Source organism: Euprymna scolopes, chromosome 35, assembly GCF_053919585.1.
Source record: "Euprymna scolopes isolate OS-2025 chromosome 35, ASM5391958v1, whole genome shotgun sequence".
Taxonomy (NCBI): domain Eukaryota; kingdom Metazoa; phylum Mollusca; class Cephalopoda; order Sepiida; family Sepiolidae; genus Euprymna; species Euprymna scolopes.
Genome location: NC_136516.1, coordinates 42,972,681 through 42,998,323, shown reverse-complemented (window position 1 = coordinate 42,998,323; position 25,643 = coordinate 42,972,681). Strand labels below are relative to the sequence as shown.

The following is a 25,643-nucleotide window of genomic DNA, read 5'->3' as shown; positions in this document are numbered from 1 at the left end:
AACTAAGAGAGAAAAAGAAACGAAGATTTTTTTTTTTTTGTACCACATGATAAGGTAAAGCCGTAACAATTACCCACTAGTATGGCATCGAGAGGCCCCACCAGAAGCTACTGCATGGTCCAGATTCCATTCACCAAATGGCAATACAGCAGCCCCAGTACTTTGCACCTGCTGATAGGACAGCCTCCTTAGTGGTTAATCCAAGGTTCGGTTCCCTGAATAAGCTACTAAAAAGAAGACAAAATAAAATAATTGTACATTAAACTAAATATAGCCCACATTACTTACTTGTACACCTAGCAGGAGTGTCCTAAAATTCATAATAATCTGTTTAGGAAGGAATCCTGTACACAATAATATATAAACTTATACAGTGCATATGTTTATAGAGACTATGGCGAACACTGGCAGAGCATAATTTTCTTTTTCGTCATTTTTATGGGAGTGGGGGGTGTACTACTGGTTATTAAAAAGAAGACAAAAAATAAAAGAATTGCGCGACAACTTTGTCTGGCAAAAACAAATAAGCATTTTAATTGGTGAATTAATGAAAAATGATTCCAAAGTAATTCTCTGCTTTTTATATCAGTACGAAATCATTAACTCGTTTCTTTTTCTTTTTATTGTTTGTTTTCCTGGGTTGGGTGCAAGACAAGGAGGTTAGGGTTAGGGTTGGTGGCTTTGTACGTTGATCAGTTATGAATCACCAACGCAATTATTTCTTTCTTTTAACTTAAAAAAAAAAAAAAAAAAAAAAAAACGCGTACCTGAGGAAGCTTCCCCCCTTCTCTATATTTTTTTATTTTCATCTTTTTTTTTTCAATTTTTTCAGCAGATTATAGATTATTATCAGTCTACCAGATTATATTAAAAAAAAAAAAAAAAAAAAATGTCAATATTCAAATATTTGTAGGGGCTCAGTTTCTAATGCAACGTTCTTGTAAATCGATCACCCATTTTTTTTTTTTTTTTTTTTTTGTGAAATTTAGCCTTTTTTAAGCAGTTTAGCCTCTTTTTTTGGAGATTATTTTAAAAAGCGAAATTTAGACACCTCGAAAGCACGTGGACTTGATCTCATCCCGGCTGTGCTATTAAAAAAATGCTCCGCCGAGGTTGCTCCATTTCTCTCCAAACATTACAACAAATGCCTTAACGAATCTTGCTTTCCTGGCTGCTGGAAAACTGCTTCTGGGGGTACCAGTTTTCAAGAATTCTGGCGAAAGAACTGACCCATTAAATTATCATCCCATTAGACTCCTCCCGTTTTTTGCCAAAATATTTGAGTCCATTATTAATCAAGCTTTAGTCCATCATCTTACAGCTGCTAAACTTTTGACCGATCAACAACATGGATTCAGGCAAGCCTTTTCCACAGCAGATATCCTAATTATAATCTCTGAACGTATATACCATTCACTAGACAAAGCAGGGGCGGGTAGAGGGGTAGCCATAGATATATCTAAGGCTTTTGACAAGGTATAGCATAATGATCTCAGGAAAATCAGATCATATACTGGACCAAGCAGGGGAGGATAGAGCGGTAGCCCAAGATATGTCTAAGGCTTTTGACAGGGTATGGCACGATGGTCTTCTCAGGAAAATCGGATCATACGATATCACTAGACAAGTACTTAACATAAGTAAATCCTTCCTAAATAAGAAAAGAATCCAAGTTGTCCTTGAAGGTCGTACATCTAAACAATATGATATAAATGCAGGCCTACCTCAGGGGTCTATCCTTGGACCTTTACTATTCCTAATATTCATAAATGACCTCCGTGATAAAATTGTCTCTGAGATGGGTATATTTTCTGATGACACCACGCTCTATAATAGGCACAAGGGGGAAAACAAATGAACACATATCCAAGGAAATGGCAGAAACACTAGAGAAAGACCTCCGATCTGTAGTGGAATGGGGACAAAAATGAATGGTCACATTCAATGTTGCCAAGACTAAGCTTGTTTTCTTCAATAATTACAAGAAACCTTCTCTACCACCAATAGCAATGGCAAAAACACTACCTGAAAGTACTTCTTTTAAACTCGTTCGGCCTAACATTCTTAGGAACATGTGTTGGAATAGATATATTGAGAGCATTGCCAAGGCTGCTGCTGCGAAGGTGGGCCCTCTCTCTACCGTGATAGAAAGCTACTTACGTCTACAAGTATCCTGTATCTCTATAAGGCCACCAATCACCCTTGTATGGAGTACTGCTGTCACATTTGAGCTGGTGCATCTGCTACTAGTCTCTCCCTCCTGGGCAGGATTCAAAAGAGAGTCACCAACCTGATAAGTCCTGAATGTCATCTAAGCTTCAACCTCTGTCCCATCAACAAAAATGTTGTGTCCGTCTGCCTGTTCTACAAGTATTTTAATGATAAATGCTCTGATGAACTACAAGCACTCGTACCCCCTCAACATAAATACCCCCGACAAACCCGACAACCAGTTAAATCCCACTCCTACACAGCAGAGACCCTTAAGTATAAGAAAGCCTTCTACTCCAATAGTTTCTTCCCCAGAACTGCTAGACTTTGGAATTCCCTTCCGGGATTTTGCTTTCTTAACTGTACTGACATGCAGAAGTTCAAGTGTAATGTGAACAAACATCTTGCTGCTCATCTCCCTTCATAATATCCCTGCAATTATGTCCCCAATAGTAGCTCCTACTTCAAAGTGGCACTATGTCTTGTTTAGGGTGAAAAATGAATTTTAAAAAAAAACCCATAGATTACTGGAACCATGTCCTATGGTCTGATGAGACGAAATTTAATTTGTTTGGTTCTCATGGCCTTAAGCATGTGTGGTGGCAACCAGGTGAGGAGTACAAAGATAAGTGTGTTATGCCTACAGTCAAGCATAGTGGTGGGAATGTCATGATTTGGGGCTGCATGAGTGCTGCAGGTATTGGAGAGTTACATTTCATTGAGGGAAACATGAACTCCAACATGTATTGTCAAATACTGCAGCAGAGCATGACCCCCCTCCTTCCAGAAACTGGGTTGCAGAGCAATGTTCCAGCATGACAATGACCCAAAACACGCATCCAAGACAACCACTATTTTACTGAAGAGGCTGAGAATAAAGGTGATGAACTGGCCAACTCAATAGAACATCTTTGGGGCATCCTCAAGCAGAAGGTGGAGGTGCGTAAAGTTTCAAATATCCGCCAGCTCCGCGACGTCGTAATTTAAGAGTGAAAGAGCATTCCAGTGGCTACATGTGAAACTCTGTTAAACTCTATGCCCAGGAGAGTAAAGGCAATTTTGGATAATGATGGTGCCCACACAAAATATTGAGAGTTGACATGTTGCATGTTAATATTGACAACTTTTCGTAAGGCTTGTACTCACTTCTGTTGCCAGGGATTTAGCTAAAATGGCTATATTTGGAGTTATTTTGAGGGAAAAATAAATTAACTCTGTTATATATGCTGCAGACAGACTACTTTTCATTGCGTCAAAAAATCATTTTTCAGTGTTGTCTCATGAGGAGATATACTTAAATATTTGAAGAAATGTGAGGGGTGTACTCACTTTTGTGATACACTGTATATCCTGTTTATATACAGACTCTAGCTATACAATACAAAAACATTGAATCTAACTTTGATACTGCCGTTATCGAGATCGATGCATGTACAATTTTTCTCCTTACCCTTCCTCGAACTTATCAACAACAAAATGAAGGAAAATACCAGTCTTCTTTGATAAGGATGGAATTCACTGAAAGTCTAAAAAAAATGTGTTTAATGATTTTTCATTAAATAAAAAATAAATACAGTATTAGTTGATTGCCTAAAATGTTCCAATTTAACCAAACGAAATAATGCTTTCAAAGGATATGACAAACTCCTCTCTCTCTTTCATATATATTGAGCTCTCAAACTTGAGATTTCCTACAGTAAGCACCTGATCTCTCTCTCTCTCTCTCTCTCTCTCTCTCTCTCTCTCTCGTTTTATTTTATTTCAGTCGAAGTTCTCAGAAATCAAGAAGCCCACGACCTGGGGCTAACACTTGAACTCTATATGAGATACAGAGATATTCAAATGTTTCATTAAAGTTCTTTATCTCTCAAACACAGAGTTAATAAAGAAACTGAGAACATAATTTTCCTCTCCTCAATTAACCATTTTCATATGGTGTGGTATATCTTACGTTTTAGTCTCTTAGTCTTACCAAATTCCAGGACAAGAATTTATCTAGTCTGGTGGAGTATCCAGCTTCGTGCAGTTACAGCGAATACTATGTGAGTTTGAATATTTAGGGTTTACTTCTAGGGAAAAGTATCCTCATGCCAGGTTGTTCTGGCAAACCCTTGTACAGAGAGGCCATTAGACACTCGAGGATAGTGTTTAGTAGGTATTCAAGATGTGTGTGTGTGTTTTATTCTAATTATTTTGCAAATAGCATCTCATAGACTTTGCGAATAACTTCTTGCTTTTAATTTGAACCTAAATACAAAATCATAAGGTGGATAGCTAAAATCTTAAAAATCAAAGATGACGCTATAATTTAATTGTGATGTTTTGGCTTTTTTTTTTTTTTTTTTTTTTTTTCAGAAAGATGCCTATATATTTACTAGCAGGACCCGTAACATGCCCTGCGTAAAAATTTCAAATACGGCTGTTATTTTTGTTGTTGGCGAAAGTGCGGGTGAAATTTTAGCTACTTCCTCCTTGGGTTAGGACGATGATGGTCATGGCGCTCCTCTGACTAAATGTAATTTTTTAATATTACGAAATAATGTGTATGTAATTGTGGGCTATAGTCAGATAACATAACGGCCAATGACGTAAACATAGTAATTTTTTTATGTGACATCTGTTGTTGTCAATCTACGGTAGTTTCGTCCAGAGGGGAAAAATTGCGTCTCCTTTATTATATACAAGAAGACAAGATATTGAGTAAGATTTTTTTTTAATTTTCTTATGAGTTTACGAACTTAAAAAAATCTCCATTTCCATTTATCAACATACCAGCAGAAACAGAGTTCCACAGACGAGCAATTCCAAGAAAAAAGCTTTGCTCATGGAATCCACATTTAGGTTTAGGCACAGATAAAGAGGGGTGGGGGGTATTGGTCAATGTGTATGTGTACTGATTGTCCAACCTCCAAAGGATGTTTATTCCGAAAGCCGTTCTTAACATGAGGAGATTGGGGGTGTTTATTCTGAAAGGCATTTTTTTAATTTTCAACCTCCACATAATCAACTTCTTAAAGGTAAGTCTTCGGGTGCCCCCCCCCCCCCCAATGCGCTTTCACCGAAATTTTTTTATAGTGATTTTGGCTAGACGAATGCTTGTTGTTTTTTTTTGTTTTTAATGTGAAAGATGGCCGATATTCACAATACAATTACGAATTACTTAAAACTTGTATTTAGAGCATGCTACCACCGTAGATTAAATAAAAGGGCCCCGTTCGAAATTCCGTACAGATTCCTGTGTTCGACAAGATACACCTGAAGAAGACCGAAGATTACATCGACCGAAACATTCTGACAATAACATTCACGACGAGAACAATAGTTCGAATAACCCAGACCATTATTTCTTTTATAAAACATTTTCAAAATTCAATAAAAATAGGTTAGAGGTTAAAATTAAGTTCCGAACTTCTTTTGCTGACATTTTTCGTCAGCTGATCTGACCTGATATATACGATACCCTGGAAAAGTCACTTCTGATTAATGTTTACCAGTTTAAAAATAATCTGTTATTCTGAAATAAACAAATAAATAAATGGTGCTTGTTAAGAAAGACTCGATAGATCGATTTATTTTTAAATATGTGGTTCTAAGCAAAGACAATTTAATTGTTATGTCGAAAATTATAATATATCCAAAAAAAAAATCAGTAATAGTTAAAAGTAATTTTGGTACGTGCACTTTTGTTACCGTACTGAAATAATAAATTATTTAGAAAGCCATTCTTAACATGGGGAGAGGGGGGTGTTTTCTAACTTTCACTGAACACTTTAATATAAAAGATATCGTAAAACTTAAATTTAATTTGAAAATCTCATTAAAAAAAAAAATAGCGCAGTAACAAATGTGCAGGTAAATATTACCTTACGCTACTGTTCTCTTTCGGTGGAGGAGGAGCAGTCCTTCACGACCGAGACAATTTTTATTTTTGTACCTTTTCTCCACGTTAAAAAAAAAAACGACCCTGGTGTCTAACTCTGTCCCGTGGGGAGGCATTGTAAATAGGTACAACAGAACACACCGACCAAATTAGAGTGGTCGGTGTGTTCTGTTGTAGCGTAAGGTAACATTTACCAAAGTGCATAAGCGCCGTAATTCTTACGGAAAATTGAGGGCAACCGCATTTTCCCTAGATGTGAACACCTTGAAGATTGCGAATACAAGGGATATACTTAGCTCCCTTTTCAACACTTTAATGGTGGACTTTTTTAAGACTATAGCGCCAGCGATGGATTTTTTTTTTTACTAAAAACACAATTGCTAATGCTGCTGCTCTGCTGTTCTACTCGACGAATCTTCGTAATTTTTGGATATATTGCTATTTTCGACATGACAAGTAAGCACTGTCGTTTTGGCTTTAAACGACATGTTTAAAAATCGATCTGTGGACTCTATCTTAATAAGCAATAAATAAATAAATAAACAACCAAGTTCGTTTGGATATTTTAAAACAGGTAAACATTAATCAGAAGTGACCTTTCTAGAGCATTCATCTGATCAAATCAGATCAGCTGACGCAGAATGTCAACAAAGAAGTACGAAACTTGATTTAAAAAGGTTAGAGGGAGGGGACGGACCGTGCTGTTTTTTAGAGAGATTTTTCAATTTAAATTCAATTTTTAAGGTATATTTTTAGTAGTAGTAGTAGTAGTATTAAATTGTTAGGTGAAAGTACAGAATAGTTAGAAAAAAGTCCTCCTTCGCCTTGTTAAGCATGGTTTTCTAAATAATAACGTTATTATTTCAGCACGGTCCGTATTCTGCATAACCACCAGAGCTGATACGAACTTATTTATTTATATACACTCACTTGGTTCAGCTTTCGATAGATTTTTAATCCGTGTGATTCCGTGAAAAATTCCCAGCCATCGACATGAGGTTCGTCCAATTCTTGAAAGGCATCGGTAAATTCAGACTCTTGGAATAATTCCCCCATTATTTGGCTTTTTGTTTATACCAGGGAAAAGTTATATAAATTCGGGTTTTATAACGTAAGGCACCGACAAAAAGGAAAAAATGTATGAGAATAGAGAGAAAGTGAAAGAGTAAACACGGAAATGATTTTGATTACTTTCGTTATGACCCGGTGAAAGGTTAAAACATGTCGCCACTGTAAAGAAAGTCCTGCCGCTGAATGAACATATCGCAAACGCTTTTCTTTCTGCAACTACCGTCACCCCTCACCAAAAAAGTATGATGGTTTCGTTCACCTGTGTAACACTGGCTGTCACTTGTCTTCATTAGTTGTTGTTGGATAATAAAAGTAATACAAATGTTAACCTTTAAAAGGAAAGAACTTTATTTGTCTGTTTACGTTTTGGAGTGAGTACACCGGGTTTGTATTACTGTACACATAGATTCGAAAAAGTTGTCAAAAAAACAAATATATAACAAATAAATATTATCAAAGGCAAGATAAGTTACTTTTCTACCAAACTGGATACATTTTTTTGTTTTTATTCAATGTAACATGTTTATTCAGCTTGAAAAACATGCAGTGTTTACCGATGTATTGGAAAATTCAAAATGGCGCCCGACACTCTCTTTAACATGGTAAGTTTGGGAAAAGGTGTTATAAATAATAAACTAGACAAAATACTATTAAGAAAACACCGAATATATGTCAACTTATGTCACGGTAACATATAATGAGCGAATTTCTAACAGTATTTTGTCTAGTTTATTATTTATAACATCTTTTCCTGAACTTACCGTGTTAAAGAGAGTGTCGGGCGCCATTTTGAATTTTCCAATACATCGGTAAACACTGTATGCTTTTCGAGCTGAATAAGCATGTTACATTGAATAAAAACACAAAAAATATATCCAGTTAGGTAGAAAAGTAACTTATCTTGCCTTTGATAACATTTATTTGTTATATATTTGTTTTTTTTTTTGACAACTTTTTCGAATCTATGTGTACAGTAATACAAACCCAGTACACCTTTTGTTTATAATATGTTCACTGGCAACATACGTCTCGTTGGTTTTGGGGTTAAGGGTGTACTGCCTACTCGTCTGAGAGAGGGGAGAGAGGGAGATGATGCTGGATAGCAGTTCCTGGTTTGTGTCCAGTTTATGAGAAAAAGAAAGAGAGGGGCTAAGAAACTATTATTTCTTTGGGAATATTATTATTTTCGTCCTAATTCTTGGCTTTTAGGGGTGACTTAGGTCAGTCCAACACCTGTTTTAGGGAAGTGGTCATTAGTTTTTAGGGATGTGTTCACGATAGGTTTTTAGGTTTTACTTTAGGGTGTTTTGTAAAGAAAGAGATATTTTGGGGCTGTGCTTAATTCAAAGAAATATTTTCAATGAAAAGGGTTTTCAGGATTTTATAATCAAATAAAAAAAAACGAGACATTGTCATGCGGTAAACAAAACAAAATAATGAGTTAAGAAGGCATATATTCACAAAGGAAATAATTTATATATGTTTAAAAGTAAATGTTTACAGCAATAGAAAAGGTACAAGGAATAACCTCTATGATTACCAAGTCGTAATTATCTGCCAGGAATAATAAAACCTATCACAACATTTTGTAATGCACCATCTAAACCTAGAGCTCCACTCATCCCTCCAACAAGCCCGGATTATCCCTTCCATGCCTTTGCGCGGATTTCTTCACATATTAAAGGCATCAATACTTTATTATCATGGATTTCTAACTGATCAATAGTCAAAAGATCATCCGGTGAGGTCTAAGGACTGATTACCTGTCTCAGACACACTTTCATAACATATGGCATGCCTGTTGAACCAACTTCTGACAAAATTAGTCAACCTTTTTATAATATCTAGTTGTTTTGAGCACTGGCTCTTCAGTTTTAGGTCTAGAATTTAGGGCGATTTCTACCATTATCACTGCATGGTCAGCGTTCCCGAGTGGGCTGTCAGCATTTGTTATACAATCCTCGGGAACTGTAGTCAGAAAAAGAAGTGATGCATGGTGTTCTTGCTGGTCAGGGAAATGGGTTGGAAACGTAACAATTTGTGATAGGGAGTGAGATATAGCGAAACTATGTGTTGAGCTGCCCGCTGCATCTGTGTGAGTAGAGAATCCAAGCCAGTTTTTGTGGTGAACATTAAAGTCACCAAATACATGTACTTGTGCGCTAGTGTCGAGGGAGAGTGCTGTGTCTATGCTGTCAGAGACTTTGTTTATTATGGTGCAGTCTTGGGTCGAGGGAGAGCGGTAGAGAAAATAAAAGTAGCTAATGTTATGTTGTATGTTTAGTCTAAAGCACATAAAGGCTTGATCGTCCGTTTCTAGGTTTGTTTCTCTAGTCAGGGGGAGGGTGTTACGAATGTAGACTCCAAGTCCGTGCATATGTCTGTCAGAGTCCTTACGGCAGAGTGGGAGATAGCCAGGCATGTTAAATTAGTTAGAGGGGATGGAGGAGTGTAGGTTAGTCTCGCTTAGTGCTAAGATATCCGGGGTATTTGTTAGGAGAAATGCTTCAACATCAGCTAAATTAGTTCTAAGCCCACGGATGTTAGTGAATGCAAGCCTCAAGGGAGGAGGCAAGTTGGATTTGTTTGTCCCTAGGCCTGGTTTAAGCTTATTTTTTTATTGTACTGTCATCATGTTTTTAAAGAGTTTCAGTTAGGTGAGGGGGGGCAGAACAAGAGGTTATGCAGAGTATCAGACATGCAACACAAGTAGATCATTAACTGACCTTTCTTCAACTAGGACTGTGGCCTCGGGAAAGCCCATCGGGGATGAGTGCAGGGTCCCTTTCCATGTGCAACATGGCACTACAAACATCCCAATATTATACAACTGTTAATGGAGCAGCCGCTCTAAGCGCTACCAAAGAGTTAGGGTCCTGTACTACCAGTCGGAAACAGTAGCCAGGAACTGTCAATCCGGTGCCCTCAGCCCATCAGAAGAAGATCACCCCAATCTAATTGCATAGGCATGTGTGGTACTCAAGCACTCCCAAGTGCCCAGTTTTGAGGGGTGGGATGTGTCGGGAGTGGGGGAACGGCATTCATTGCCCTAGACAAGAAACAAGATCTACCACTAAGTGTTTTGTCGATTCACTTGTGATAGGTCTCTGCACCTGACTAATAGGTAAAGAAGGAGTATGGAAGCCGGCGATAGACAGAGCCTTAAGCAATTAAGGTTTGCAGACCGGTAATTTGTTTGAGTCACCAGCTCTAGGAAGGTTGTCATCCAAGACTGGAGAGGCCTCCCTCCCCTTTGGTTTAGTTTCAGAGTTTTCCTTCTCCTAGACGGATGATCTGGGAAGATCTACTGGGTCCATCAGCCCTGAGAGGGTTTGCTCTGTGCCTGGGTCCTAATCCAGGTATTTCTGTGACCCCGCGTGGTTAGTTAATGTTACAGGGTTAGTTGATAGAGGTTATATATCTAATGAATAGTTACACTCCTCAAAGTGATTTAGGGGCATGCAGTGGAAGCAGTTTTGTGGGGAGGCTTGTTAGAAAAGCGTTAGTGTGGATTAAGACTTTTACCTTTAGGTTTTTCATTTTTTTTTAACTTTATGTTAGTTTAGGTTCAGGATAACGTTATAGTTTGAGTAGGTATTAGAAATTGAGCTAAGAATTTTGCCCAGTCACTGTATATTTAGATTTACGAAGGTTAAGGTGTAGGTGCAGTACAGTAAGGGTATAACTAGAGGTACATTTTAAGTCATGGCGTATTCTGTATGTATAATTAAGTAAATATATATTTGGGCAAGTTTTCAGTAGATGCAAATAGATAGAAATTGTGTTAGTGTTTCTACTATTGAGGGGAGATAATTTCAGTTTTCATTTAAGAGTTATCGAGCGTTTTTCATGACAGGGAGTATCGGATTTGGTTTAGTATTGTTCGTTGCAAAACCATCTAGGAAGAGGCAATTGTTATGTAATGAAGATCGCTTTGCATCCGAGTGCATACTTTGGCTGGTAAGTACCAAACTGGATAGGAATGAACTCTAATGCATGTCAGAGGTAGAAATGTATAGATGTTTAGTGATGACTGTTAGGCGGTTAGCATGTGAAAGTTAGAAGCTTGAGGCTAAGAATTCCACTACTAAGGCGTATGTATAATGTAGGGTTTTAGTGGCAGCTAGAGGGGGTGGGGGCAGATTGTTAGCTTTCAAGGGTCGGGGTTATTAACTTACAGAATACAGTAAAATTTCATTTGGATTTAGAGTTTACAATATTGTTTTAGCTTGGGAGAAAGGAATAAAATCTTCCCTTCTTTCCCCTATTTTGCATGCAGGTTAGACATAGGCAGTCGTCTTGGAGGTAAAGAGAAACAATTATTTCGTCGTGATTCGGAATTCATATTTATAGGCAGTCGTTAAGGTTGGGGACAAAACAATTGTATCTATTCAGCTGTTAGTGATTCAGTTTCTCTGTTAAATGTTTGTGAGCGTTTTAATGAAGTAGTTCAGATGGTCATCTTCATCTTTCTTTTCAGTAATTATTTGGTTTTTGCACTGTTCCTGGAAGTCCTTCCAATCTGCTTTATATAAGTTCCATTACAGAAAAGTGCACAATTTACCTCCCATAAAAAAAATAAATAAATTGGTCAACTGTCCTAAAATGCTAGAATTGTCTCGAAATGGTGAATTATTTTACATTAAATTTATGTGAAATCAACCCCCACTCTAAATTCTAAAATTGTTTTTGTTTTCTTTCTATCAAGTCTTCAGGATGTTCACACATAATTTTCTTTAGCTCTATCATTAACCCAAAGTCAGAGTGACAACCTCCCACCCTCTCATAATTGCACAAAGACCCTCTTAAAACCACACATAATCATCTTTAGAAAAAAAAAAAAAAAAGGGCGTACAGGATTTATCTCCTATAGAAGAAAAAATGGTTAACTGCCCTAAAACGCTAGAATGGCCCAAAATGAGGGATCATTTTACATTAAATTTTAAAATAATACTTGTTTATCTTTCATTAAAGTTTTTCAAGGTCAAATCCTATTTTGGAAAGGTGGTCAGATGGGATGGGGGATTAATGGAAGGTATTAATCTACAATAATACCAAAGAAATATTACAATATATTCATTTTTAAACAGTCTTAGATTTCGATTTCAGTTATTTCTACATATAATGCATTACACTTCAGCTTGGAGTTCTCTAACTTCTTTTCTTTTAATGGATACGTGGCATTTTTAAGGAATTGCAGCATATTTATGTACATATATTTCAAATTATTTGGAAACCACTAATTTCTGAAGATTTTCAGTATCATATTCAAATTCCTAGCACAAAAATACACTTATATGGTAAAGTTCGTTTTAATAAAGATATAACATTTTTACTGAAAATGTAGTGTAGAAAATGTGACAAAGCTGGGCTTAATGAGGGAAAAATATCCAAACGTGTGAGGCATAAAAATAGTCATAACTTTTTTAATCTTAATTGGATTTAAAAAATTTAAAGATGCTTTCTTAGCTCACCAAGCTCTGTCTATATATACCAATATTGAAATATTTTAAGCTATTTCAATTTTTTCATGTGTATTGCTAATCTAACTACAGCAATCTGGAAGCAATCTCTCATCATAGAGTAATGTGCTATATGATGTGAGGTTCCAGCAAAGAAACTATTTATAAAATTCATGTTTGATATTAGGAACATCTTGTTTAAACCAAAACGGGAAATTACCTCCCTTTTGAACGCCTGTGTCTTACAATCGTTTTCATTAAATTCTTTTTTTTTTTTTTTCATTTTCTTTAATAAATAATTTTCTACCATATCGATTTTCGTAATTTTTGGATATAATCATCTTAACAATATAAGGAATTGTTTTCATGTGAAATTCAGTATTACAATTTCCGAAATTTTGTCCCAATAGTTTAGAAGCGCCGTTTTTTTTTTAATGATGTTTGAAATTTTGTTATTTTGATTTCAATAATTTAATGTTATTTTGATTTCAGTAACTTTTTTATACTTTCATAAACATATTTATCATATAAATATAAATAAAATACTTTTATTTTTTTAATTCAAAAACAAAAACCTTTTATTTTTATAATTTCATAAATATATATTTCTTATAAAATTTCAACTAAAATAAACGCTTTTAATTTTTTAATTTCATAAATATATATTTCTTATAAAATTTCAACTAAAATAAACGCTTTTAATTTTTTAATTTTCTTATTAAAAGTGCAAATAAAGACTGAGTTATTTTTATCTTTTTTATAATTTTGTTAATTGTTATTGTATATTTTTCAGTAATGTCCTTGTCTTATAATTTATTTCAATAAATCGCTTCACAATAAATACTGAAAAACAATAAAAGTGCAGGAACTGATTTGCCTGGTCACCGCTCCCGGTAGCACTACGCTGGAAATTAGGAAGTTCGTTCGCTGACTACGACTACTTTTAGTTGAAATTGACATACACATGAAGTTAATGAAAATTTTGTGGCTTTCGATTTTCATTTTTATTTCGAAGAAGCGATAGCTATTCTGTATTTTCACCTAACAATTTAATAATGTAAAGCTACTGTTAAAACTGAATTCAACTTGAAAATCCTATCTAAAAATATAGCACAGTTCATAAGCAGCAGAAGTGACTACTTACTTAATTTTACTTAATTTTGAATATTTTTTTTACACCGAAACTGTTTAGAGTTATCTGCCCTTGTTAATGGCCGCCTTCATTTCGATATTTTCTTTATTTACAAAAACGATGCCAACCGATTTGTTGACCGTCAATAATTCCTAAACGTCTGGACAATTCTTTTTTTTTTTTTTTTTTTCTCTCAACTCCAGGGACCAATAATTTACTGGTGATTTCTATTTGAAAATCTACACCATGCCTGGAGGTTCAGTAAATGGACGTCCTTTCCGAGATTCTCCGAATTCGTACAGCCGATGCGGGGTTCCATGCGGCCACCCCGACCGCTACAGCACGAGTAGCGTGGTTCGCGTCGGGGTGTCGGCTTTCCCCAGGGGCAGGGTCACTCTGGATGGACCCATGGAAAACATAGAGACTGAAGGGGAACGCCAGCTGAAGCAACTCGCCAAGAGACAAACGGAGACGAAACTGAATCTCCAAGAACACATCTCCAGACATCGGGCCTTCACTGAAAAGGTGGTTTATAAACCGAAAACAGCCGAACTCCAAGGAGTGAAAACCCTGGAAGATTATAACCAAATCAGGCGACAGGTACATTATTTGAGTTCTTATCTAGAATATGGCGGACCTGAATGAAAATCACCCCCTCCATATACTAGTGTCCAATTAATAATAATCCACTGAAGAAATTGCAAAAAAAAAAAAAAATAAATAAATAAAATAATAATAAATAAAATTTACAAAAAACCCGAAAGCCGTTCTTAACATGGGGAGATGGGGAGGTTATTCCGAAAACCGCTCTTAACATGAGGAGGTTGGAGGTGTTTATTTCGAAAACCGTTCTTGAGGGAGGGATGATATCGCGTTCTGGTCTGCCCAAAATGCAAACTAATTAAAAAATAAAAAAAAAATACAGAAAAATCGGGTTTGTATTACTGTACACATAGATTCGAAAAAGTTGTCAAAAAACAAATATGTAACAAATAAATGTTATCAAAGGCAAGATAAGTTACTTTTCTACCAAACTGGATATAATTTTCGTGTTTTTATTCAACGTAACATGTTTATTAAGCTCGAAAAGCATACAGTGTTTACCGATGTATTGGAAAATTCAAGATGGCGTCTGACTCTCTCTTTAACACGGTAAGTGTCAGAAAAGGTGTTATAAATAAAAAATTGGATAAAATACTGTTAAAACTCACTCAATAAATGTTACCGTGATATAGGTTGACATATATTCGGCGGGTTTTTAAACCGTATTTTGTCTAGTTTTTTATTTATAACACCTTTTCCGGAACTTACCGTGTTAAAGAGAGAGTCAGACGCCATCTTGAATTTTCCAATACATCGGTAAACACTGTATGTTTTTCGAGCTGAATAAACATGTTACATTGAATGAAAACACAAAATATATCCAGTTAGGTAGAAAAGTAACTTATCTTGCCTTTGATAACATTTATTTGTTATATATTTGTTTTTTGACAACTTTTTCGAATCTATGTGTACAGTAATACAAACCCGAAAAATCTTTACATAAGATATACGCACCCGCCACGGTACGAAAATGTCATATTCCAAAAATCACATAAATTGATGAAGTATTTTTTCTTTGGTGGACGTTTAGGAGTTTCCTTAGGAGTCACCTCTAAATTCTATAATTTGTACTTCTTGTGGAAAGTAACAAATTCAATTTGTTACTTTCCACAATTTGAAATTGTGTTCTTGTAGACAAGTTGTGTGTATACTTGATATTGATTTTGACTGATTGAATATTTTTTGGGATGTTTTCTGACGTTAAAATAAGACATTACTGTGATATTCGTTTTTAGCATACTCGAAAACCTATAAAAATCGTCATTAAGTTGGAAAGAAAGTAAAAATGTACCCTAACCACCTTTTTTTTTTAGATGGGAATATTCACCGGTCACGTGAGAGAGATGGCCACAAAGTGTTCAATTTAGTAGACCGTTGTAATTGAAAACTGATTCCCGATGATAAGTCATAAAAAATGTTTTTCAATTTTTTTTTTTTTTTTTTTTTTTTAAACTTAAGTTTATAATCAATGAGATTAACGTGAAAAAAGTGCAAATTCTGGAATTTAGCGGTGGGACCCAATTTCCTAAACGTCCGTCTTTTCTTTTAATCAAAAATCATTTAACAACCTTTCGAGATTAATAGTATATCGTAGCAATTGCAAGGTTGATTTTAACATTTGAATAGTTCAAATTGAGTTGTCTTCCTTGATCTATTAAATATGCTGGATAAATGCAGTTGTTCTCGCTTATAATTTTCTTCGTGATAAAAAACAACAACAACAAAAAAAACCTACTTGATCATTTTATGTGATTTTTTTGTGGGTGCTTATGCACTTATGTTACCATGTTATTTTTTTAAATAGGGTCAATGTGCAGTCGTTATCCAACCTGCAAAGAATGTTTATTCCGAAAGCCGTTCTTTACGCAAGGAGGTTGAAAATGCCTTTCGGACTAAACACCCACAATATCCCTCACTATGTTAAGAATGGCTTTTGGAATAAATACCCTTTGCAGGTTGGCAAGTCCAAATTGACCTTACATAGTATTGCGCGAGCCTTTTCTAGTCTCACACAAAAACACACGTTCACATCTCAAGCCATATTACTTGTCATATACATACACATGCACGTCCACATATTCACGTTCGCATACATACACTCACATTCATATGTATACACACACACGCTAACGTGCACACATGGACAACGTCACTCTCCTTTCAAAGGAAATGCACACATGCACAAAAGACCACTGGAAACAACTATGAAAGCAAGAGACAAGCTGTTTCCAGCCCTTTTCGGACCAGCTTCCGAGCTGGGCGGTCTATGGACCGACAGCGTGCCTTTTCATTCATATGGTTTCCTATTTCGTTTCATGTTTACTTACATCCATTCCATTTTTAGGTAAACCCAGTCCACTTTTGGCATCTTTGTGTGCTGAAGTTTTGGACATAACCCATAAGTGCATAAGTACCAATTTTTGGAATATAAAATTTTCGTTCCAGGATGGAAACATGCATAAAAATTTTTTCTGTATTTTTGTTTTTTAATTGTATTGAATTGTAGACTTGCACCATTATTTGATATAATAGTGTAGACTTGCACCATTATTTGATATAATAGTGTAGACTTGCACCATTATTTGATATAATAGTGGCGCACTTCAGATTTAAAAAAAAAATTGTTGTGGTTTTAATTTATATCAGTATTTTAATTCATCATTCAAACTTTTTGTTTTCCAAAAATAAATAAATAATGAAACATTTTTTGATACTTGTACAGTTTAATCAAGACATTAAAAAATGAAAATATCAAAAAAAGGTTATATTGTACTATCCGTTTTGAACTGAAGCTCTCCGAAACAAAATTTCACTTAATTTGATCGAGTAGTTTTTTTTGTTTTTTTTTACAGCGGAAAAACACGAGCGCGTTGAAGGCAGACATCTTGTTTTTTCTTAATTTTTAATTGGAGTTTACAAACGCCACGGGGAGATAACTCCATGTAAAGTGTTAACACTCCCTCCCCATCTTTAATACTAGCTTTTCTTCCTAAAAATTAGACCTTTTGCTCGATATCATAACAAATTGTTTTTTCGCTGTAAAACAAAAACTACTTGATGAAATTAAGTGAAATTTTTTTCGGAGAACTTTATTCCATAACGGATATGTACAATTTCAACTTTTTTTCAATATTTTCATTTTTTAATGTCTTGATTAAACTGTACAAGTACCCCTTTTTTTACTTTAGTGATTCTGATGGCCAAAGTTAAATGAAAAGAAATGGACACTCTGGAAAGGTAGCATAGAGCAACAAGAATTGGACAAAGCATCTCCAATTTGCCCTACTCTGAACGTCTCACTCGTATCGACCTCCCTACTCTTGAATTCCACAGACAATGTGTCAATATATTACAAGTCTACAAGATAATAAGGGGTTTCGATAATGTCCAGCATAAAAGACCTTGTACCAACTGTAGCAACAGCTTGTAACCAATCCACCAGGAGACATAATATGCAGATCCAGCATCATCCTGGCTCCCATTGCCAGTTCTTCTCTAGTAGAGTGACTCTTATTTGGAACTAGCCGGGGTGCCCAGCGTTGCCCGGGTGTTTGAAGGTGTGTGTTGAGCAAAAAAAAAAAAAAAAGTGGTAGTAGGCAGGCAGGCAGGCTCGAACCCGTACCGTGAAGGAGGAAAAGAATGTGAAAAAAAAGTGACGTCTTTGCCATTGCACCCATCGCCAAATCAGAAGTGGCAATGGTTTAAATTAAGGCTAGTTAATTGAAAAGAGGGGATGACTTTCAAAAATATCGTCCAAAAAAGCAACCTCTTCTTGTAGAAAAGTGGCCAGTTGAGGGTGAAGGAATTTAATGTTTTTAGCCAATTTTTCGATATTTGTCGTCCAAAGGGTCGAGCTTTAAAATGATACCAATCTCGTGAAAATCCGTCGCCTCTGTTGAAAGTTTTAAGTATACATTTTGTTACGACGTATCCAAGTCCTACTGGGGACGGTAGAGATGGGTGACGTAACGAAATATATAAAAAAAAATAAAGTTTCCCAGGTTCCTTGATAATGCGTTGTTATGGGAATGGGACAACCGTCCCGAAGACAACAATAAAATGAAATGTACTGGACAACGAAATCACATAAGAAATAACGAGGACAAATATTGTCGAAAAACAAACTTTTATTTATATAAAAATAAAATAAAATTCAAGAAAAGAAAAGAAAATTAAATATGTCTAACTAAATGAAATGATTTAATGATTCAAATTCTACCGAGAGAAAAATATATCAACAGTCAATGTTCACATAAAACAAGAAATCGTCTGCTCAATTAGATACAGGTTCTAGGGTAAGAGAGAGATGTTAGAAATGAAAGTTTTGGTTGAAAAACTCACTGAATGTCCTTTGAAATGTGACCTTTCTTTTGTCTTTTTTTTTTTATATATATTTCTTTCCTGTAAATTGTTTATATTTGATTACGTGCACGCAGGTTAGTTTTCATATTTCTGTCCTTCGGATTGTTTACGTTTCATTACATGCGTACATGTTAATTGCTCCAAGTATTTGTTTCTGAAGCTCATCGAAGCCCTTGATTTATAGTAAATATTTCGCTGTTCCTTTGATCCTTCCTTCGCTGAGTTCATTCTTTTCTTCAGTCAATATTCTAACTTTAACCGCTGATCAAAACAGATTTTTACCGTTGCCGCCAACATCGGCTTGTGTCGTTGATATTTACCTTCGCGACGCTGCTACCACGCTGCCGTCGCTTTTTGTTGGCTTCACCACCCCGACCTTCGCTGACTTACGTCTTGTCGCTTTGAAACACAAAGCTCCATTGCCTGTTGACAACTTTTTTCAGTCCCTTCTCTCTCTATACGCTCTATCTCTCTCTCTCTATATATATATGTGCAGTTTATCTCTCTCTATATATACGGCCTATCTCTCTCTCCTCTCTTTCTCGTCTATAAGCTTTCTTTTCTCTTTCCTCTTCCACCCTTTGTTCACAGTATCTGTCTCTTCCTTCTCCTCCTGCTCATAGGCCTCCTCCTCCTCCTCCTCCTCTCCTTTTTTTGTTTTGTTTACAAAATGTGAACGAGCAGACGAGAATGCATCTTTTGGCGCAAAGAATACACAGTAAATAAAATATAGTGAAAATATATCTCCTCTCAGCTAAAAATAAATAAAATAATTTATTATACATTTTAATAAATGTATCTCAATGCATACATGCATACGTACATTTAAACTGTCAGGTGAGATTTCTATAATAGATTAGCTAAGTTCCCACACCATCCGTTAGTAAGTACTTTCAAGTCATGCCTGGTTCCAGAATGGAAGGACCACATAAACCTATATCAATAATAATTTTCCTACTCAGCCAGTGACTCTACCCTCACATGTTTCTTATGTGAATTACTAGTGCTACTTGACACTTTGACAGAAGAGGGTCAAAATCTCAACATTGGTATTAATACCCTAGTTGGGTAACCAATGATCTTGACTTATGATAAATACTTATGATAATTCTAAGAATTCGTCCTTCAAACTTCTTGGCCTAACATTCACGGGCAATATCAACTGGGACAAATACATTGAGGACATTGTGAAGGCTGCTGCAAAGAAGGTGGACTCCCTCTATCATGCTAGAAAATACTCACACCTTAGAATATCCTATGTGTCCATGCATGGAGTATTTTTGTTACATTTGGACTGGTGCATCAATCACTAACCTCTCCTTCTTTGATATGCCCCCCCCCCCAAAGAATCTTCAATCTAATACGTCCCACTTTGTCAACTAAGCTCCAATCCCTGTCCTATTGCTGTAACTAACTTCTCTGTGCCTGTTTTACAAATATTTTAATGGAATGTGCTGTGATGAACTCGACTCAACATACATATCCCTGACAAACCCACTTAACAAAATCTCACCCCTTCACTGTTGAGGTCAGTAAATGCCAGAAAGATTTCTACTCTAATATTATCTTCCTCTCATATAGCTAAACTTCCTTCCTGCTGCCTGCTTCCCTGACTGTACTGATATGCAGAAGTTTAAATGTAATATAAACCAACATCTTGTTAATCTTTCCTAGGCCTGGTCCCAAATAGTAGTCCCATAGGTACAAGTGGTGATATGCCTTGTTAGGGGTGAACGTGAATTTAAAAAAAAAAAAAAAAAAAAAGAATATGATTTTGAAATCTTAATTGTTATCTTTATGATTGCTGTTTCCACTTCACTTCCGGTTTCTCTTTCATTTTTAATTGATTTTTGACAGTATCTTTTGTTTATTAAATTGTTAGGTGAAAATACAGAAGTAAAAGAAGCCCCCCCCCCCATCATCACCACCACTTTTCTAAATAATAATTCTATTATTATTCAAAAAAAAACAAAACATTTTAACATGGGGAGTGAAGTGGAAACAGTATTCGTAAAGATAACCATCTTAATTTATCTGGAAAACTCTTTGTAAAAAATATATGTATACAATCCCCCTCCTGCCCCCCAATAAAGAACTCTTTTTCAAGTAATGACTAATGTCATTAATTTCAGAATTTTGGTTCTTCTCTAGAATTCCCCTCATATTAAAAAAAAATAAAAATCTACATAATGTATGTACCCATGATGGGACAAAAATATCATATTCCAAAAATCACATAAATTAATGAGCCTCGTATTTTTAATCACATAAATAAAAAATCACATAAATTAATGAGCCTCATATTTTTATAAAGAAAATCATTTTTAAGAGATTAATGGGAATTCGTAGACATTAAAACAGAAATCTGTTAAGTAGGAATTATTAAGTTATCTCCCTTTGTTTCTTGAATTGTTCTTCAAAATGGTGAGTAAGACGGTCACTTCTTGGATATTCATAAAATTTAACTTTCTTATTTAAAAATAAGACTGTGATTCATTTATATGACTTTTGGAATATGGTATTTTCGTTCCGCGAAGGGTACGTACATCGTAAAGATTTTTATGTATATGTTTTTTCTTTTTTTTTTGTTAATTATATTGAACTATAGATTTGCACCAACAAATTTTGGTATTTGGTAATGTCACTAAATAGGGTTCATGGGCGATGTGAGAAAAATGATTCTGCCTAGGCATTCAAAATGTTTCTTATTTTGAACATTATTCTATGAGGAGTGATCTAAACTAGAGAAATGCAAGACGGGGCTCTACGGACAAATTTATCTTTAGTTGACTTTTGACAACTAAATATTTTCGTTTACTAGCCAAACCCACATGATTTTTAGCATATGACATCTTTGTATTTTTTTTAATAATTGTACCTATTTACTATGCCTCCCCACGGGACAGAGTTAGACACCAGGGTCGTTTTTTAACGTGGAGAAAAGGTACAAAAATAAAAATTGTCTCAGTCGTGGAGGATTTCTCCTCCACCGAAAGAGAACAAGAAATAGTAGTGCAGCATCTGAAGAACAGATACTACACTTTGATCTTGTCCCGAAAGCCAAGAACTTAAAAACTTTATTGTTCTATTAAACTTTTATTGTTTAAATAATTTAACTTTGTTCATTTTATTTAAAAAAAAAAAAAAAAAAAAAGTTGAAAAGATATTTTTCACTCGGTAATGAGCTTTGGAAGATTGTCAGTAAAAGAAATACAATCGGCAAAAGATAAGCGTTTCATTATTTCTAGTCGCCACTTTGAAAAATCACTCGCAAATGCGACTGTTTCACTCGCAATGTAGAGCCCTGCATGATAATGTGTTAAAAAAAAAAAAAAAAAAAAAAAAAAAAAAGAAAGAGCTACTAAGTGGATGTTCAGTTAAGTAGGATGTTATAATTGAAAACTGATCCCCAACAATAAAAGTCATAAAAAAATGTTTAAAAAATTTTTTTTTTTTTTAATTTGAAAGTTAACTTTATAATCGATGAGATTAACGTGAAATTTTTTTTAAAAAGTGTAAATTGTGGAATTTAGCGGTGGGGGTGGGGGGGATAATTTTCTAAACGTCCGCCTTTTCTTTTTATAGAAAATCGATTTTTTTAACGATCTTCAGAGATGGATAGTATATCATAGCAATTGCAAGGTTGATTTTAAAATTTGAATAGTTCAAATTAAGTTGTCTCCCTTGATCTATTAAATATGACAGATGGGCAGTTGTTCTCGCTTATAATTTTCTTAGTAAAAACAAAAAAAAAGAACTATTTGATCAATTTACATGATTTTTTTTAGGTGCTTATGCACTTATGTTACCGGGTTATTTTTTTTTTAAATAGGATCAATGTGCACTCATTATTCAACCTGCAAAAGGTGTTTATTCCGAAAGCCGTTCTTAACATGAGGAGGTTGAAAATAGGAAAATGCTTTTCGGAATAAACATCCCCAACCTCCCAATGTTGGTATACGAAATAGCTGGAAAACAATTTTTTTTTTTTTTTTTTGATATAGAGTAAATTCTGGACAAGAACCAGAAGAAAGAAACAGAATACATAGATAATGCTTTTTTTTTTTCTCTCTTTTGTTTTTTTTTTCACAGGATGATGAATTAGAATTTCTCCGCCAGTGTGGTTTATCAGAGTCGGAAATCAAATACAAGCGAACGGCCGAGGCTGAATCGTCTCAAGATGTTGATGAGCCTCCTGAAAAGCAACAGAAATATGGAGTGCATCCTCAAGTGAAGACTGAAGTTCTCCAGAACATTCAAGAAAAGATCGACGATAAAAAACGACAATTCTCTAACCCAGACACGTTCAGTGGCGCCGTTCATATCAGCCGCCATGAAATGGAATTGGAGAATTCTTTAAACTCTAATCGTTCACAATCGCGTTTTCTCAATTGTCTCATCACGACAAAAAAGGAAGACAACGTAGCTGCGGATCATCCGATAAACCAATTGCAAGAGATCCTGACGAGTATAACAAAACCGAAGAACAGAAAAAAGAAAAAGAAGAAAAATCCAACAGCGGATGAAAGATCGTCAGAATTCGAGAAATCCGATTCTCAATCAACTTCCATTTCTTCCAATATCGATGATATCGTCCAACCATGCGAGGAGAATCCGGATCCGACGCTTCTTCCTGTGAATCCAATTGCAAAAGAAGAGATCATCCGATGCCGTTTAAGTCATGAAGAAATCGGAGAGCTTGAACGGTTCAAGGATTACCAACCCGGAAATGTCAGTCATGTTTTGTATATCAAGAATCTTTCGAAAAAGGTTACGCACTCCGACCTTGCTTCTCTTTTTGTGCATTTCCAAAAAGACAGCCTGCCCCCGACGATAAAATTGCTAAAAGGAAAGATGAGGGGACAGGCTTTTGTAACGTTTGACGATTCTGACACCGCAACGGAAGCCCTTGACCTGATTCACGGCTACATGCTTAAAGGTCAACCAGTCATTATTCAATACGGTAAGGTAATATCAACGTAGCATTATTGAAGATTGCTGCCCTTTTTAGAAAATCACCATGCTGGACAATTTTTGGTTATTGGTATTAACATAGAAAGCTGAAGTCGAAAAGAAACTATTTAGCAGAAGTCTTCACAAGTCTTGCCGGTATATATCGAGGAAACGCCCCTTCTGATTAATACTTACGTAATTCTGATTTAATTTTATGATGCCTCCGTTCAGTCTCAAAAGACAAAAGATACCTCCTGTAGGGGAAGGTGTGTGTGAAATTGTGAAGCAAAGGTTGCGCAACCTGCAACCACATCTCTCCTGAATCAGCACTGTTTGAGTCCAGTGGCAAGAAGTCCAGGTCGACTGGAAACAATGCCGAGATAAGCGGAGAGCACATACAGCACCTAGAAGTCCCAAATGGTCACCCATTTAGTACTGACCAGATTCAACGTTGCTTAATTTCGGTGATCCAGCGGGAACCGGTGTGTTAACGTGATTATGCCGTTTAATTTAATTTTAATTTTAAAGCATTACATAAAAGAAAACCTGGACAAAATCATGATAGATGTAATGCCAGTCTTTTAATGATGCTGTACTAACAAAATACTATATAATTCAATAATGGAAGCCCACGATTGTGATGCTATCGACATTCCTCCTCCCTCCATGCCCAACGTACACAAAAGAAAACTGGGGTGAGGTTGTTAAGGTGTGGCAGTGAATGGGAAGAAAAAAAAAAAAAAAAAAAAATCGGTCAAAATTTTTTAAAGTTAGTTTCAGGTGTTGCAGTGGGTTTTGTGATAGTTTATAGAAAATAGATTTACAATGGTTGACGACAGTGTAGTTGAGGCCAATTGCAAGTATGAAACCGTCAAAAGCAGATTGTGGTTCTGAGAAGATGAGGAAATGAATTGATCAATGTAACTTCCGATCTTCAGGTGTATCTTCTTGAACTCGCCCCGTAGCGCAGTGGTTAGTCCTTGAAAAAAATTTAATTGTAAAAGTGACTTTCTCCTGAAAGTTCAATCCTCAGTATGGTCGACCGAAAAATATAGTTGCGAATTACTTAGGACCTCTATCCAGCCATGACTGACCGAACGAGAGCATGCTACCCCCATGAATTAAACAAAGGGTTCCGCTTGAAATGCCGTGCAGATTCCCTGAATTTGACAGAAAGATTCTTGAGTTTGACAAGAAACACCTGAAGAAAGTCAGAGGTTACACCGACTGAAATGTGAAAATGACACTCAAGATTAGAACTGCAGTTCGAAGAATCCAAATATGAACAATAAAACCATTAAAAAAAAAATCATTTCAAAGCAGTTTTCTGGCAAGACATCAAAACTTCCTGGCCCTGTCGGTGGGGCATTAGAATATGCCGACTGCCCCCCTGCAGAGGGTAAAAGTCCCTCAATGGGGGTCCTGGATATGACCTTAAACTATATCCAGTGGTGAGGGCCCCAGCTTGTGGGCTTTAGGGAGTGTGGAGCCACCCTTTAATTACCATTGCTCCCAGGTCCACTCTGACCCGGAGTGGTAGTACCTGTTAGGGTCCCAACTATGGGTTAAATAGAAACCAATGTGAAAACAAATATATTCTATTAAAAAAAAATTTTCTTCAAAATCTTTGGATTCGGCATTAAATAACCCGAAAAGGGTTGATATGCCGTAAAACAAAAACAACCAACCAATCAATCAAAACTTCCGCTAAACAAAAAAACAGAAATAAACATGAAACTACTTTAATACCAATAACCCATTTTTTCTTAATTCTGAACAGCATTTGCTCATGGACGTTTCCAAATTTATCCTTTTTATGATGTAAATTTCTGCAACGTTAAGCTTGGTCAGTATCAGATGGGTAACCATTTGGGAATATCAGACAATGTTTGTAGGAGGACGTTGGCACCTCCTTGCAATGTAAAACATTAATATTCAATCATTGAAGTTAAGCAATATTGAACCTGGT

The 25,643-nt window shown here is 35.7% G+C and overlaps 2 protein-coding genes across 5 annotated transcripts in view; one reads left to right on the top strand and one right to left on the bottom strand.

The window, feature by feature from the left end:
• Positions 1 to 7,306, bottom strand: part of LOC145259841 (phosphatidylcholine transfer protein-like) — a 65,744-nt gene extending 58,438 nt beyond the window's left edge. The window contains exon 1 of the mRNA XM_080117673.1: positions 7,022 to 7,306. Within this exon, the coding sequence (XP_079973799.1) occupies positions 7,022 to 7,147 (126 nt within the window). The 5' untranslated portion in view covers positions 7,148 to 7,306. The remainder of the gene's footprint in view (positions 1 to 7,021) is intronic.
• LOC145259840 (RNA-binding protein 41-like) lies at positions 4,675 to 23,904 on the top strand. 4 transcript variants are annotated; one of them, XM_080117669.1, is made up of 3 exons: positions 4,675 to 5,228; positions 13,960 to 14,356; positions 22,814 to 23,904. In XM_080117669.1, exons 2-3 carry the CDS (start codon positions 14,003 to 14,005, stop codon positions 23,702 to 23,704), a joined length of 1,245 nt encoding a protein of 414 aa, XP_079973795.1. In that variant the 5' UTR covers positions 4,675 to 5,228; positions 13,960 to 14,002; the 3' UTR covers positions 23,705 to 23,904. The 4 variants fall into 4 exon arrangements, with proteins under 4 accessions (XP_079973795.1, XP_079973794.1, XP_079973797.1 ...); XM_080117668.1 differs by having other exon boundaries at positions 4,780 to 4,911; XM_080117671.1 differs by lacking the exon at positions 4,675 to 5,228 and adding an exon at positions 11,017 to 11,122.
• Positions 23,905 to 25,643: the final 1,739 nt, after the last annotated feature.